Here is an 18,180-nt window from a genome sequence, read left to right on the forward strand (position 1 = left end):
GTAACGCGTCAGAAAATGGGTTTGATGGACCTAGCGTCCATCCACATCAACTCCTCCACTCCGGTTCTCTGTCGGCGACTCCTCTGATACACTCTAAAGGGTGCACCACTGATGTCCGCATCAGAATCCCAATATTCTTTTCTACGATCAACAAACCCTTCTAACTCTAACCAAGATAACTCAAACCGAAATGGAATATTGGATTTAGCAGCCCCCTCTATCCACTGCAGCTTCAAGTAAGATGGGACAGTGGTCGAATATTGGATTTAGCAGCCCCCTCAATGAGGCCAGAGGAAATTCCTTTAGTCACTCCATAGACAATAGAAATCTGTCTAGCCTAGACATGAATAGCTTTGTTTGCCAATTTGACCAAGAATACTTCTCATTAATCATTGGGAGACAACCCATATCCGCCAATCAACGCTGAACTCCTCCATATTGTTGCACAAAACTTTACCCCCATTGTACTTCTCGAGAGAATCTTGTGACATTGAAATCACCACCAATGCACCAAGGGCAAGTGAACCTTTTCCACATGGAGTTGATAGCCCAAAATTTGTGCCTTCTCCCAACTTGATCCAACCCATACACTAACATAAAATATCGCTTGAAACTAGATGTAACGTTTGGAAAAAAAAAAACTACCGACAACGAGAAAGATCCTCCCACAAATCCACCCTACATTGACGTGAACACCCTACACATTGATTCATAAAACACCACGAATCCACCTTACCACTTGATTTAGCCCATACACCAACATTAGACACCACTTGAAACTAAATGCAACGTCTGGAAAAAACCACCAACGACAAGAAAGATCCTCCCTACGAATCCACTTTAGTCTAGAAATTGGAGTCCCAAGCTGCCAAAATTCCACCAACTGACCTTACAGACTCAGTGAACATCCAATCTTTTAAAGACATTCCCCATAGAGAGTTCATGATCTTTTTGCCAATGACCCACAACTTGGACTCCTGAAAAGAATCACCTGAGGCTTCCACCTCCGGCAGATATCTTTGATTTTCCCCTCTTCTACAAAATTCCAAACCCCTCACATTCTAACATAGGATCTTCGTTTGGGCATTGACCTTCCCCCTTTTCCCTTTCTAGCCCCCAACTCCTATTCCCCATATACGAAACTAACATTTGAACAACTTACCAACTCTCCCCTGCCTCTGGGAGAACCTTGGGCTTTCCTCTAGGGAGTCAGTTGTGGCAGCAAACTTCCTCTTTCCTTCACAAACAGAAACAAAGCATGGTAATCTTCGATCTTGTCGCGAAACATCACCCCCATCATTCTGCCAAGTTGATGCATAGCCATCCTAAGCCACCTTTTCCCACTAGCTCTCGCAACTTGATCCCTGAAGCTTGATCCATTTGCTGACTAGGGAGTCCCCAGTTGACTTAGAGCAAGGTCGAGCTCCCAACTCCTACCCTTAGCCACCTGGAGTAGCACTATTTATAACACCTCTTCAAGAGTATCTCCAAACACCCAAGCAACTTAACTTCCCAATCCATCATCCTTTGTCCCTTCCAACAACCTACCCTCTATTAGGTTTGCCACCGCAACCTCTTCTAATGATGCTCTCTCTACCTTCGCACCACAAAGGACAATAGCATCATGGTCCAACCTAGGATCCGACACCTCCATCAGTAGCTGCGATGAGATACAAATGGTGGAAGTTGCTAAAACAGAGCCCGAAGGGGAGCTCTCTTTGAAAGCAAAAGGAGAAAAAAAAAAAACCAAGGATATAATAAAAGGATCTCATTCGCACGTGCTACGAGACTTAAAATACTCCACACGAGTTGAAAAGGGGAAAGAGTTTGCATGCTTTAGCTAAGGAATGAGAGAGCTTCTAACGTCGCCCACGTCATTAGGGGTACATGGCGAATGATAAATCCCCTTCAATGCTAACCTGACGTCCGATCCTCCATCTGGCATCCGAGCCTCCCAACTCAAATCCCAAGTTGGGTCTTCGAACCTAACATCGCCTCCAACTGTACTAGGCACCTTGCCATGTCTCTCATTCGAGCTGCCCACCGCTCACATTGCTAACGGATGGTCAATATCAAGGACACATGTTAGCCCCCTTGACTTTAATATCAAGGACACGTGTTAGCCCCCTTGACTCTCTCTTAACGGGCAAGCCACCCTCCGCTGCCACTTCTAAAGAAGCATCTCCCTCAATGGCACGCGTTAATGTCCAAATGCGCCTAGGCTAGCTGTTGTACGGGCAACACATGCCTCCCAGTAGTTCAATACTCAACCAGAGCACAGGGAGTGTGCACCCTCATCCGTCATTGTTGTTGTTAAGCTCTTTAACGACACTTCGGTGACCTCTACCCCAACTTCTACCTTCAATCTTCTCACAACCACCCTAGAGACTTCCTTCTCCACTCGAATGGAGACTCTCCTCCCCCACCTCAATCAAAATTGACTGTAGAGTTGTGGCTAACCTCTTCCTCTTTGATGAAAACCCTTACCACTTAAAGCTCTAACCCTATCTCCATCGTCGAATCAATCCGCAACACCTCGCCAATGAATGACCTAATCATTTCGAAGATTTTGGGAATTCGTAACTCTAGTGGAATGCCTCGAAATTGGTATCATTCTCTAACCCACTAGAACGTCGATCATTTCTCCCATCGATACAGTCATTTTACGGGGCCTTCGTCAAACAAAGTTCCAACAATAAGAAGGTGACCAATCTCCATTGTTGATCGGAGAGACGGCCAGTCGCTTTCCTCCATTCCTCCACTATTAGACAATCACCCCCTCACCTCCACCAAGGTGGCTCCATACCTGACATCCACCACCAGACTCCCTTTCAAACTCTCTTGGGTAGTTTCTACCACCTTCAGGTGTTTTAACATTGCAAGCCCCGCTTTGTACAACCCCCTCCACAACCACCTCTCCTCCTTCCTCAGGGTCGGTTCTACCCCATTATTTACTTCTCTGACCCCCAAGACTACTCCGGCAACAACCCGATATCCCTGCCTTAGCTTCCTGACGAAGCTTCTCCTTGGCTTGGAGTGAACCTTCTACCCCCATCTGCTCTCCCTTTTTAGATACCTTCCTCATTTCCTTATTCTCCACCTTCGTTGAGATTTGATAGTTTACCAACTCAAGCCCATGCCTAGTCCTTTAGACTACCAACATCTTGTCATAGAAGCTCCTTTGTTGCAACTTATCCACCACAATGGAGACATCCTCCGCTCTTTCGTACTAGATGAACGCGAACCCCCTCAATCTCCTGAACCCTTTCTCCCCAAGGATAACCATCTTCCTCACCTATCTGATTCTCTCGAAAACCCAGTGAAAATCGTAATTCGTCCACCCCTTTGGAAAATTATCAACAAATTGGGTGGGTAGCACTGGATACGGTTTGGAGAGCCCACCACTAGAACCCTTCTGGGACTTCTCCACCCCAACGCGCTCCCCATCTGCAGCGCCCTCATCCCCTCCTTCACCCCCCTTGCATGCAAAACCCCTCTTCCCCTGGACATAGATCCATCCTTACCATCTCCTCCCACTACTGCCTTCTCCTTCCCCTTCCCATCGCTTCTACCCATCCCATTAGCCTTACCCACCTTGTAGCCCTCTGCATCAATCCTTCTTGACAAATCCCATCTTGGTTCTTCACACACCTTCGCTCCCTCGTTCGACTATAGGGTCCAACCTTTCCTACATTGGAGCCGGTGCGATTGCATCTATCTCACCAATGTTGATGAAGATGGTGTCCCTCACCTCTCGCCTCAGTGCCCGACCTCTAGACCTCTGTGGTGACGAAGCTCTGGACTAAACATTGAATCTTCTTCTCATCTCCCCCTAGATATCTCTCTTGAGAACCCTCAATAATGCTCTCTTGAAAGATATGACGTTCGTCTTAAATGCACTCCTCTTGTGCTTTGTTCTCATCTCGAAAGATCTAATGGATAGGTGGTTCATATGATGTAGATGATATAGGTGACAAAGGAAAAAGGAAAATTATGGATGAGTTTGTGGAAGGAAAAATTGAGGAAAAGAGAAGCACAAACCACTAAATTGAATTTGGAAAAGGGAAAAATGCATCTCTTACCAATGCTAGATTCCTTTACGCCAATGCCCTACCATTTAATCTAGTGAAAAGCCTTTTCTTTGCACCAACAACGGAAGTAGATGCAACCTTCGAACTGAGTTTGAAGCTTCCTAATTCTTTTGACGTCAAGAACAGGTTTTTGATGATGGAAGTTGATAATATAGAGAAGTCAATTAAGACATAAGAAAGCATGGGCCATATTTATTACACTATATGGATGGAGTGGATATGTCAACTACTTTTTTTTAAGTTAATAATCCTAGTGGCGAGGTGTTTTTGAGGTCCGTTAACACAATGGGCATTTCTAATTATGCAGATGGTCTGTTGCGATTGCTTGAGTCTATTACTGATGAAGTTGAGTAGTGCAAGCTATGGACAGTGCATCCACATGTATGGCAGTGAGCAAATGCTAATGGGAATTATGACAAATACTATTTTAGTCACCATGTGTAACTCACATGTTTGCAAAAATTGAATGCATTTCTCATGCCAATACGGTGACCAAGGTAATCAATCTATATCTACAAGCATAAATTGGCCTTGAACTTTACACTGAAAAAACATACAAATGGATGACTAACCAGACCAGCTGTGACACGATTTAACACTTGTTATTTGACATTGGAAAGCATACCTGAGCAAATATCGGTTTCAGGTCAATGTCTACAATTAATGCATGGGAAAAAAAGCTCTCATTCTCAGTCAGCATGAGGAAAGCATGCATATAACATATCGACAATTTGGACTTTAGCCTGCCATCAACTACTGCTTTTAGTCTAGCCCGTGGTTCTAAGTCTCGGATTAGTCTCATGCGATTCATTCAAGTCAGCTTGGGCTCAGTTGGACCTGATTTGATTCAACATCCCGAGTCATGCCTAACTAGGACATGTCGGGCTGATTCGCCACCAAATCAGGTGATTCACGAATCAAATAAGTTGGTCCAAGTTGCCGAGTCATTTAATCACCGTTCACACTTCCGTTAGTTAAGGTACTACAATTAGTTTATTCAAATGAGGGGCCAAGCATGGGATACTTTTATGGAGCGATAGATTGGACAACAGAACAAATTATGAAGAATTTGGGAGATGTTAGAAAATGGTATTTGATGATTTGGAATATAATTGACGGGCTTTGGGATTTACAGGTCCACAAGCCCTTACATCTGGCAACCTACTTTCTCAATCCAAAACTTCATCATGATGAGAACTTCTATGTAGATTTTAGAAATAAAAATGGGGTAATATGACTGCAACTAAAGAATGGTCCCAGATTCAACATCATATTACTATTACTATTCTTGGTTCGTATCCATGAAAATGGATGATTGATGTTTTTTGTTTATTGATTTATTCGCAGTTTTTATATATATTTTTTTCAATTTTTAAAGAAAATTGGGAAAAAATCTTGTGATTTGCAAAACAATTTTGCCACTCAATACGATTTCAACCCTAGCAATACAATGACAATTATGACAACAGTGCACATGACTGATACAGAAGATAAAATGCACTTATAATGGAGAGAATCCAATTTTTAAAATATATTAAAATTACAACTCAAAATGTTGACCAAAATACAATTTGATAGGAAATAAACCAATCCATTCTGAAGTAATGTTTCTATGAAAAGAAAAGAAAAACGAGAATAACACTGACATTAGCGTATCAAATCAAGAAATTCTGTTGCAGCCTTGCAGGTTCAAGATGTAGCTAACAGGCTTGCACTCCAGCTGAAATAGGAAAGAGAAGTTGCTTTCACCTCATTGAACAGACCACCTCTGATACCTACATGTTAAATCACCCAAGTTCATTGTTTGTAATCATCAGTGATCTACTGAGCAAAGCCACTTATTTTCTGGGTTAGTGCCCATTTACACCTCATAATAGTAAAATACTCCAGAGGAAGTAGTGTAAGCATAGTAACATGCACCACATCCTACTTCAATTTTCCCCCTAAAAATGATGTGTTACTTCCAACCAATGTTCAAAATATCAGTATCGCGCAATGTATCGCAACCTTGGGATACAGATACGTATCGGTTATCGCACGGGATATATCGTTTGTATTGCGTAATGTATTGCACTTTTTGGGAAACATGGGAAACATTGGCAAAATGGTTGAAATTTTTTTTTTTTATGAAACTTCAGGGATTATTTAAAAATACCTTAAAACACGCTTTTAAATTATAAAATCTCAAAAAGGAAGTGCACATAATAAATTTCCTTTGTATAGGGTCCTAAGTTATGCATTATATGATTGAACTAAGGTAACCATATTCAAATATGATGCATAACATTTATGAATGTATAAAGATATGTATTAAAACATAACCAATGCATTCAAAAGCAAAAGATATAGTAGAAATTAGAAAACATAACTATAAATGATGTGTGTATTTAGTATCCACCCCGTCCATCCATTTTTCCTTATCATTTTAGGACATTATCCAACAAATGAGGCAGATCCAATAATCGGGGGGACCATACCATAAGAAACAATGGTGATTGACCATTAGTGGGCCACAAGTTTTGGATCAAGCTGATAATTGTTTTTCCCTTCATTCAAACTTGTGTGGACCACCCAAGTGAAAACAATTGGAATTGATGCTACCGTCGAAAATTTCTTGGAGCCACAAAAGGCTTTGATCAATTGATGCTACCGTCAAAAACAATAGGGTCCACCTCGATGCAATGCATGCACGACATATTTGTATCGTCCATTGTTTTGCAACCTGATTTTAGTGGTTGGCCTAAAAAATGAGGCAGATATAAATTTCAGGTAGATGTGGACCACTCCACACGAAATAGTGGCAATTGACCATTAAAAATTTTGTGGGCCACAATTTTTTGGATCAAGCTAATATTTTCTTTTTCCTTTCATCCAAGTTTGTTTGAACTTATCAACAGGTTGGATGGTCATAGTGGACCCTAGGAAGTTTTCAATGGTGGGGGATCAATGACCATTGTTTCTTATAGTGTGGTTCACTTGAAACTTGTATCTGTTTCATTTTTGGGACCATGCCATAAAATAAGCAATCCAAATAGATGGACGACGTTGATGTGCAGTACATACATCGAGGTGGGCCCTAAAAGTTTACTCACGTACGCAATTTGTTTGGTCAAATCCAAGCAACCAAAGACTTGGATGGGAGCCTGACCATGGGGCTACCTCAACATAAGAAGGCGTATCAACACTATCAATTCATTTTAACATATCATTTTAGGGCATGGGCCGAAAAATAAGGTAGATCCAAATCTGAGGTGGACCTCACTACACAAAATAGTGGTCATTGAATGACCACCATTAAACTTTTTTGGGGCTACAAAATTTTTGGATCAAGCTAATATTTATGTTTTCCCATCCAGGTTTTTCAAACCTTATGAATGAATTGGATGGCAAATAAACATCACAGTGGGCCCTAAGAAGCTTCAATGGTGGACATCATTACCACCGCGGTTTCTTATGGTGTGGTACACTTGAGCCTTACATCTGTCTCCTTGTTGGGTTCATGCCCTAAAATGACCTATGAAAATGAATGGATAGTGTGGATTGGCTGGTGTACCACACCAGCGACCTGGCTTGTCTGGGTACATGTTGTACCAAGATGAGCGTTGGTGCTCCTCCAGCTCGAGTTATGCAAACAGTTCAAAGGAGATCAAAGTTACATGGGCCCCACAATAATGTATTTATTATATCCACACCGTTCATCCATTTGGAGAAATCATTTTAGATCATAAACCCAAAATTGAGTCATATCCAAAGCTCAAGTGGACCACATCACAAATAGCAGTGGGGACAATGATTCTCACCGTTAAAACATTCGTAGGGCCCATCATAATGTTTATTTTCCATCCAATTTGTTCATGAGGTCACATAAACTTGGATGAAGAGGAAAACAATATATCATATTCATCCAAAACTTCTGTGACCCTCGAAAGGGTTTCAATGGTATACGTTCAATCTCCCGCTGCCTTTTTCAGTGTGGTCCACTTGATCTTTGGATCTGTCTTATTTTTCGACTCAATCCTTACGTCGAGCTCGCCAAATGGACGAACGGTTTGGATATAACATATACCTCATGATGGGACCCACAGAACTTGGTGACATCAACACACCATCCAGGTTGGTGGTGTGCGATACACCAGCCCATCCGCTTCGCGTAGTAAGGGCTCAAGGGACTCTTTTTCGAAGCAAAGAAGGTTCCAGCATTCTAGAACCCTAAAATCTCTCCCAAATCTATCATTTGGCCAAGGATTTCTCCAGATTTCGCGATTTCGCTGAATTTCGATGGATTTCGCCCAAATCTCTCCCAAATCAGAGATTTTGTTTACACTAACCTACAAATGACGCTTCGATTTGAATGGCCCATCAAATGCAGCTTTCGATCAGGGCGATCTCCTTTACAGGTATCAAAATCCACCTGTTGAAATTATTATTATTATTTTTTTTCAGATAATGATGTTATCCCAGCATCCCAGAGTTGGCTACAGTAGCCCTGTCAGGTGTTGTACATCAAATTTCTTGAAAAAACAAATAAAATCCCAATAAAAGTGATAGCATCATTGATATCGCACGATATTTAGAACGATATTTGGTGATACTATGCGATATTTATCGATATATCGATCGATACAAAGTATTATGTAAAATTTTCCAATTTTTTAGTCTCTTCTGAAGGGTTTCATATCACTAGACCACGATACCAATAATATCTGCCAATACTGTCGATATTTCGAACACTGCGTCCAACATGTCACTAGCCTATTCGAACCTTAAACAGTGTATAACTCTTCATCAAATGTATCTGTTAAGAAATCAACTCTAGAGGTTTACTATCCCCACACGCACCTATACACTGAAGATGACAAGGCATCAAAACCAGATCAGTCCACTAATTAGGCAGGCCACAGCAATACGTTGAATGTGGACCGCTAGGTGATGATGTGCAGATTGATGACCAGACTGCAGATGTGGGCTGATGTCAGGTAATGATGAAGAACTGGAATGGGGGTGGACCCAATATGATGATGATGAATGTAAATCTATTTCTTCTTTATTATGCAAGGTCAAAAGAGGGAGGGATGAATCGTAGACTCTCAAAATAGAAAAGGCAGACCAGCCAAGAGGCTCTCACCATGTAATTAATCATGGTACTGGTAGAGAAGAAAGAAGAAAAGGAGAAAAAAAGAGGAGAAGACTTTGGAGAAAGGATTGTGTAGAGAATAATCTCTCCTCTCACACCCTAATGATATTTATCAACAATAATGAACCAAAAGGAAGTACCCATAGGTGGTGAAATTCCACTAAGGCGTGAGTGTGTGGGGTGTGTGTGCGTGCGTTATAAAAATAAAAATAAAAATAAAAGTCAAAAAAATAATAATGAACCAAAAGGAATGGTGTACTGAGGGAGCACCAAAGCATATCTACACAACCTTATAAATTAGATTTCATATACATATAAAATCCAAAACACTTAGACACACATACATATGCATGCACTGTACTCTCCTATGTAGACCAACCATTGTTAGTGCAAGAGGTGCCTACCTGATGAGTGGACTGACTCAATTTTTGCATCAGATTGTGTTCATGGGGGGATCCACTTTACGCACAGCTTGGATGCCCTCACTTATTCCAGGTAAGCATGCCTGTTGTGCGTAAAGGTGTGTGGAGAGGGTGCCTTGGGGCTAGCAAACCTCCAAACACAGATAATAAGGCAAGACTTCCTCAATAAATACAGCATGATATCCAGGACTGCCAACCCCCAACTGATGGGCTGAATATAGATTGAGAACAAAGGGAGATGAAGAATGAATAAACATAATACTTACCAGAACTACCAACCACTGTTCAGATATGAAATCAACCCACATGGAACGATGATTCTCTCAGTCTAGTTCCTCGAGTTTGAGGTCATGCTCTTCTCTAGTGGAGAGATTCTTTACGCGAACCATACCTTGCTGCCACTCGGACTCCCCCACCAAGATCAGTCTGCTTGCATTGATTCGCTCAGCATGCTTAAACACCCTGAAAGGGAGAAAAAGAGAATCAACATGAAAGATCAGCCGTGTTCTTGTACAGGAGGTAGTGAGGTGCTGATAGATATTACCGGAGAGGTATTATATGATCCTAAACCCGAGGAAATGTACAACATACTCAGGTTTTCAGTTTCTACAAGCAGGAGCCATGGTTCGTTTATCCAGGCCATTGGTATGTTATCCCGACCATAGATGGACAAGGTATTCAATGACGGTAATGTTGGCTGTAACAGCCAGCACCATTACCATTACAATATGGGCAGTAATGGCTTACGGGCTTGTAACACAACGCTTCCCACCATTACCATTATGCAACCATTTTTTAATACCTTGACCATTCCCCAAATTATCTAACTGACAGTTTTAGGCATGAAATAGACAGTCAAGAAGAGATATGGAAACAGTCCACAAACAACTGAGAGAGCCTCAGTGGCTAGGATCTCTGTATCTAGGAGATTCCAGGAGCATGGTCCATCGAAGAGGATCACATCAAACCAACGGCCTGCATAAATGGAATTCCATATTGGTTCATAACATCATACATTGATGAAGAAAGTAGAATAAAACTAGACATACCATTTGAGGCGCTTGGTTTCTAATACAAGGTCAACACTTTGGCCCTTCTGTCTGAGCTTGGACGCGATCATGGCAGCTGGTCCTTGGAGATCCTCGCCCAACGGGAATACGATGTTGTCTACTTGGGGTGTTAGCTCCGGCAAAAGCCCTCTATCTTTAAGTAACTGTCACAATCCAATCTCCCTACATTATTCATCGAGGCATAGTGCCTAAAGAGATGTGACTCAAAAGAGTCCTTTTGATGTTCTTTTCCCCCAAAAAACCAAGCACTTTTGCTTCTACCAAGCAGAAATTTGAAGTCTCTGGAATGTAAACTAACATGGACTGACCGACATGTGATTTGAGTCTATCAACTATGCATAATTTAAACACATTCTTCTTCTTCTTCTTTCTTCCCTTCCTGATAGGTAAGCAGGGTTCTAACCTGAGACCTCAATATCAAGACAGTCATTTCCCCCTTAAAAGAAACATAGGTTTTGGGTGAATTTTAATGTGTATTTTTTTTTGCAACAGAAGGCTGAAGATCAAGTTGGGTAGAGCAGAAGCCTTGGCAAAAACTCTGAAACTATTTCATAATTATTTGTAAATATTAAAATATATAAATTAATAGAAATAAAAAGATTAAAAAAAATCTACAAAAGCCACCAAAAAGTCTAGGTAACCTAGAAAATCCACAAAATACTTGAAAATTTAGGAATAATATAACCAACTTGACAAGGAAAAAAAAAAAAACAAAACTCGGAAGAATTCCTAGACTCCAAAGAGACTAGACTGGAATTCAATTAATTGAGTTTTCCATCGAGTTTCGAGTCAACTCGCCAAGCTTTTTAAACTATGATAGGAACCCAACAAAATTATGCATCAGCAGATTAAACTTTGTTTTTAAGTACTAGGTAGCATGTGAAACATTTGGAAGAAGCACATACTGAAAATATGCAAGTAAAAAAAAGGAGTTCATACACGCTTTGACTATTTCATGGGCAATGAAACCCACATATCCAAGTATGGCACCCTTTTTATACCCCCAGTGACAGGCATACATGACCAGTAGAAGTGGGCATAGACGCCTTTTTCTCACATGTGCATGTGAGACTAGCATTGCGTAATTACATTTTGGTTACTCGCGACCACTAACTATTCATGTCATTGTATGGGTTTCTTTGAACAACTTCTTTATCAACCACTGATGGACAAGGACCTATAGAGGTGCTCTTACTTCCACAATGACAGCATCTCCAAATCCAAAACCACAAGCTGGAATATCATCGCCTCCAAATGTAGAGAGCAATCGGTCATATCTTCCACCACCACAAATGGCTCGTAAGTTTCCTTGCCTATCAAATCCCTGGAACATTAAATAATGTTAGAAAAATAAGCTGTGATCTTGGGTTTGTTACGCTTACTATTTTGATTGAAACAATTATGCAGATCAAACAGAAGCCACCAGTTTCAGAGACATCAAACAGAAGGCAAGGAATCAGTTTTGGGAAGAACACAGACTTCTGCTATTCACATGGAAACTGCATTTTGATCCCATCACAGTGAGCAGGATGAAGAAAAACTGTCAAAACAGGTCAAAACGGCAAGTGAGCTCAATGTGGCAACTAGCCAAGTTGAGCGCAATAGCCATTTTGATCAGTACATTCCAAGCCAATGAATTAGCAGCACTACCATCATACAGCCATAGATGAGAAATGGAAAATCTCTGGCCTTGCATTGTGAAACATGCTTGTCTGGAAACTGCAAAGTTCTCATCACATTTGAGAAGGATGGGGAAAATCTGTCAAAACAGCTCAAACCGAGTGAGCTCAATGTTGCAAGTAGCCAGTGCCGAGTTGAGCACAATGGCCATTCTGATCAATACACCCCAAGCCAGTGAATTAGCAACACTACCATCATACAGCTATGGATGAGAGAGAACCTGTAGAGTCATTCCTGTAATCAAGTATTCCGAGACAAAGCAGTGTAAAGATGTCTATCAACTGCAATAAGTGACTCTGAATAAACTAGAACTTACCAATTTTCTCCAAGATATGGTGTCCAGGTTGATTTATGAAAGCAAAAAAGGGTGACATTCTCCAGTTTGGAGATGAGTAGAGCTGAACACGAGTCGAGTTGGTGTCAAGCTAGGCCAAGCTCGGCTCAGCTCAACCCCACCATGACCCAAGCTCGAGCTCAGCTCAACACAGTTTTCGAGCTCACCCCTCTAGCTCGCTGGTTCGAGCCCAGTCAAGATGGGATCAAGTTGGGTCAAGTGAGCTGGTCGAGTCGAGTCGAGTTGTATGAATTTTTTTAATATTGTTTTAAAAATCGTAATAAAATCATTAAAATGATAAAATTAAGATTGTTAGAACCGAGGTAGGTGCAGTGGCAGTGCATAACAAGAACATGAGAATGTTTGTTACTGCAAAACCTTAAACCTACTCAACATTCATCAACAACTTGTTAATATGGTCCATATGAGGAGCCTTCTCGGTAGACAAATAAGAGAATTATCACCTTCATCTAGACCCGATCCACCAGCATCACTTTCTTCATCCCATCCACTTAATGTGCTTTTAGTTTCATCGATGACAGGAGATATGTTTGCAGAACCGGAGGTGCTATCTTCTCCTAGATAATTGTTTACTTCTTCTGAATCAAAAAGTAGTGAAACTTTACCATTATGTTCCTCTATAGATTTAGCCAACTTTTTCGAGCCTTATTTATGAGCCGATCTATAAGGAGTTCCCAACATCTTATAAAATGAGGAGAGCCTAGAGAGAAACTTTAATATTTTATAGCTCTTCTTGCTTCCCGTACTTGGCCCTGGCTTGGCATCATGTTGTCTTGGAAAACATCGATATCTAGAAGCCTCCGCCTCTTCCCTACTTATTTTCAAGGCAAGTTTCAATTGTTATTCATACAAAGGTTTTAATCTGGCACTCCTCTTCTTCTTTCCTACTAATTCCTTGCACTCTCTCTATTTCTGAATCTCCATCTATTATAATAAGCTTGTTATTATATTTTTTGTGGCTAGTTGAATTTGGTGTGAAAGGGGTGGACTTTTTCTTATTTGAGTCCAAGAGCCTGGAATAAAATTTGTATTTCCTGCGCGGCATTGGGACATGGTTTTTCATCTCTTCCCCAACCAGATAAGTATATTCTTAGCCGATTTGTTTTATTCACAAATTTGTCTCCACACAATCGGCATTTAATCTTCATTCTTTCAAATGTTGGAGAGTAGACTTGGGTACCGTAATCCCAAATGTCAGAAGATGGATCATCAGACGACATTTCTACACAGGGGCTTTTGTTAATAAAGAATTAAATTTTTAGACGAAGTCATGAAGCAAACATAATTTACAAGAAATAAATTATAGTACGTTCAAAATTTAAATGCCAATGTCAAGTCACTCCAAAAATAGCATAAATTAAAGTCTTATAGAACAAAATATGAATTATAACAATTAACAACTAACAATATCAAGATGTGATAAAATTACAAACCACGTTTAAACTTTGATTCTCTTCAACCTTCCCCTTCAATGGAGGAAGGAGCCCTTTTCTCGCATCCAACTTCTTCTGGTCACCTTGCCTTCCCTTCAACGTGGGCCGAGAGGCGGCAGGTGTGGGAGGAAGAAATCAATTTATCTCTCTCAACTTATATGCCATGGCGCGGGGTCTTCATTCCCACCGCCCACCCCCTGAAGGGGCTCATTGGCTTAGGCTTCATATTCGCTAAAATGTATCTCTTCTCACCATCCTCATAGTGATGAGATATCAGGGGGACTTGCCCCGGGCAGGTTCGGATAATTGGAAAATCAAAAGCCGCGTACAAAAATGAGTAAGAACCCTTGATAATTGGCCACCCGCTATGTGTTGTAGCTTGCTTCCAAGCCGATAGGATAGGTAGCAGGCCGGGCATAGAAGCAAGTCACCAAAAGCTTTTGGTAGCTTGCTTCCAACTCCCCGTGGGAGGCCTACAAGGGCTATTAGCTCAGTGGTAGAGCATGCGGCAATCGTTGATCGATCACGTAGAGCTCGATCCTCCACTTGAGATACGACAGCCACAACTTGCTATTGCACTTTCCGTGCACTACTGTTGTAGCCACAATGTCTTACGAGCAATCTTTCTCTTGCTTACGTTGCTACTGCAACCAATTTGAAGTGGGAGCCGGGTGGATGACCTTTGGTAGCTAATTCAAAGATCTTGTTGGTCTTGTGAGTGGTTGATAAACTGCGATTGCAGTTTTCTTTAGGAAGTCCCAAAGATGTGAGGCTTACTTACTTAATAGACAAAGCAAAGCAAAGAAAACGGTGGATATTTCCACTAAACAGGAAGAAGGTGACGACCCTAACTGCCCTACCCTAAGAAAGAAGTCACTATCAAACAGCTCACCCTACTAAAGGTGCGCGCTACCTGGTTACTAATGAATTGGTTTGCGATTGCCTTTTGAATATGAGTAGGGCTCCCTATCGAGGTGGGGACTAAGGAAGTACAATGTTTTGAAAGGGTCGGACGAGATATTGCAAATGCATTACAAGATGGTGAGTGGGCGATTCGCTCAAGGAAGCTCCCAACCTTTTCCTTTTAAGGCTCTGAGAGGAAATCAACAAAGAGATTCTGCGGTCACTTGATCATGAAACAATCCGTGGAAGAGTTCAAGGGTCACCACTAGCCGAGAATAGCATATGTTGTAAACCAACGTCCGGGATACACCGCCTCGGCCGCCATCCAAACGGTAAGGTGATGGGTCAATGCGAATGAAGGCCGAGAGCCAAGAAAGCCAAGAGGTTGATCAGTGTTGAAACAAACTTCAGGACCTAAACAGTCAACAGTTGCGTCTATACTCACGGTCTCATCCTCTTCATCATTCTCTTCATCAAATGAACTACCACCCCAAACTAGACGCAACCAATCCTATCTACAAACAAGCGCTTTAATTGTTTTAGGTGCAAGAGAGCTTCTATACTTGTTCACCAGCTTACTACTAATGCTAAATGCAGACTCCAATGTCACTGTTGTGATCGGAATTGATAAAATATCTCTGGCCATCAACAATAGTATAGGGTATTTTCCCTCACGAGCTCTAGTCCTCCATCAATCTAAGACATCAAAGTCTTGGCTAGAGACCTTCACGACTAGCTCCTTGAGATATACATCTAATTCTAACTCGTTTGTTTGCTAACTTGCTTCATATTGTTCTAAGGCTGAGAAGTAATCATCGAGAAAATTGTCACCTCCTACAGATGAACTACATCCACGTTTATGCATAAGTTGTGTGCCTTGTCTTGTGGTAGAATTAACAAGATAAGAAGAGTACAATCCTTCAATCGCCACACGAACACTCGATGTTTCAATTGTTGCCTTATCAAACAAATAAATCTCATTATAAACGTAACTAACCAACCCCATTTTGCAGTGAGGATCAAGGACAACAACTAAAGCCATTAACAAGTGACATTCGCTCCAGTACTTTTCAAATTTCACTTGCATGCTTAATGCCACATTCTGAATATAATCTGGACCTATTGTGATACTTCTCTAAAGAGCATGACTCTTTACTTTAGTTTAGATTTTAGTTTTTATTTTTTACAAGTTATAACAAGAAGAATCAATATACACACACTACACCATGCCTTCTTCCCAATCTTCCTCTTTGAAACCCAAGTCGAATTACCTAGGTTGGAAGTATGGGCACTATTGTAGTGTTACAGATAAGACTCACATAGTATGTGAGTTATGTGGGTATGTGGGTTCCGGTGGCATTGCGCGGCACAAGCAACACCTTACACATTTACCAAGGCCAAATACAAAAGCATGTGACAAAATTAATCTAGAAATCTGATGAGTGATTATGGAGTATATGGATAAACAATCGAGAAGGAGATGTAATAGTGCCTAACGTTAAGAGGAATATATGGAACAAGATGTGTATGAGGATATAAACATAATTGATGTAGATGAAGTTATACCCCCTACTTCAACAAGCCGGTCTAGACCACCAACGGCCTCAAAAAGAGCCTGAGGGCATTGGCCCATGAATAGATGGTGCAGACCACACCCAAAGGATGTGGTCGACCAAAGGGGTCGAGGCAAAGGGCCAACTCGAACAACTTTAAAAAACAAATATAAACAAAAAATAGGAGAACCCCACTATTCAATATATTGCTAAGTGGTTTTACCAAATCGTCATTACTTTCAATGCAGTTAAATCGAGAAACTTCAAAGTTATAGTTGAGGCTATAGGTTAATTTAGACATGGGCTTAAACCTCCTTCATATCATGAAATGAGGGAGACGTGCCTCAAAGCCGAAGTTAATTATACACGATCTTTTATAGCCAAATATAAGGAATCGTGGAAAATGTATGGGTGTTCACTCATGGCCGATGGATGGACTGATAGATCCTGTCGGTTTCATTAAATTTTTAGTGAATAGTCCAGCTAGAACAATGTTCTTAAAATCCCTGGATGCATCGGGTCATTCTTATACTGGAGATTAATTGTTTAAATTAATGTTCTTGAAATTAATGGATGAATCAGGTCATCTGCATACTGGAGATTACTTGTTTAAATTACTAGATAGTGTAGTTGAGGAAATAGGTGAGGAATACGGTGTCTAGGTAATTATAGACAATGCAACCCCATATGTAGTCGTCTTCTTATAGAGAAGATGTGTCATTTATTTTGGACCCCTTATGCGGCCCAATGTATTTATCTGATGTTAGAAGATATAGGTAGGTTATTTTTAAAAAGGCTTGCAAGGGCTGGAAGAATCACGATCTTTAAACACAAACACGTCCTTCTTCTTAGTTGAATGAGAAAACACATTGGGCGTAACTTACTATGTCCAGAAGTCACCCATTTCTCTATAGCCTTCTTAACACTACAAAGATTACATGGAAAAAAAAAAAAAATAATCGAAACTTGGAAGCTTTGTAGTGTCGGCCAATTTTACAAGTGGGCATTGGTGAAAGAAGGCTGAAGGGAAACAGGTTCAACAAACAATCCTTTCACAAAGTTTTTGGACTCAAGTAGTAAAGGCGCTAAAAGCATCCGAGCCATTAGTCATTGTGTTGCGATTGGCGGACAGGGATGAGAAGCCTCCAATGGGTTGCATATATGATGCCATTGAGAGGGTGAAAAATAAGATCATGAACCATTTTAACTATAGAGTGTGATTACAAGCCCATTATAAATATTACAGATGAAAGATAGGGCAGCCAAATGTCATCTCCATATTATTCGACTACCTACCTCCTTAACCCAGCCTGTTTATTCGTTTCTCCCAATCAGATGAAAGCACTTACTATACATATGGTTGCATTTATTGATGTGTTGGAAAGAATGATTCCAAATATAGCAGAACAATACATGATCTCAGATTTACTGGACTTTTATACGAAGGGTGAGGGCATATTCTCAATGTTGGATATCATCATTAGGCATCAGACAATGAAATTGCCTAGTAAGTAGTATAAATGTCTCAACTCTCTTACA

At 40.9% G+C, this 18,180-nt stretch overlaps 1 protein-coding gene across 3 annotated transcripts in view; it reads right to left on the reverse strand.

Annotated features, from left to right (window-relative positions):
- Positions 1-5,598: 5,598 nt before the first annotated feature.
- LOC131243089 (histidine--tRNA ligase, chloroplastic/mitochondrial) overlaps positions 5,599-18,180 on the reverse strand; it is a 64,078-nt gene continuing 51,496 nt past the window's right edge. For all 3 annotated transcript variants that reach the window (XM_058242180.1, XM_058242179.1, XM_058242178.1), the window contains 4 exons: positions 11,913-12,041; positions 10,697-10,860; positions 9,914-10,109; positions 5,599-5,866 (listed from right to left, as the gene is read on the reverse strand). In XM_058242180.1, coding sequence (XP_058098163.1) covers positions 9,971-10,109; positions 10,697-10,860; positions 11,913-12,041 — 432 coding nt within the window. In that variant the 3' untranslated portion in view covers positions 5,599-5,866; positions 9,914-9,970. The remainder of the gene's footprint in view (positions 5,867-9,913; positions 10,110-10,696; positions 10,861-11,912; positions 12,042-18,180) is intronic.

This window comes from Magnolia sinica, chromosome 4 (genome assembly GCF_029962835.1).
Source record: "Magnolia sinica isolate HGM2019 chromosome 4, MsV1, whole genome shotgun sequence".
Lineage (NCBI taxonomy): Eukaryota > Viridiplantae > Streptophyta > Magnoliopsida > Magnoliales > Magnoliaceae > Magnolia > Magnolia sinica.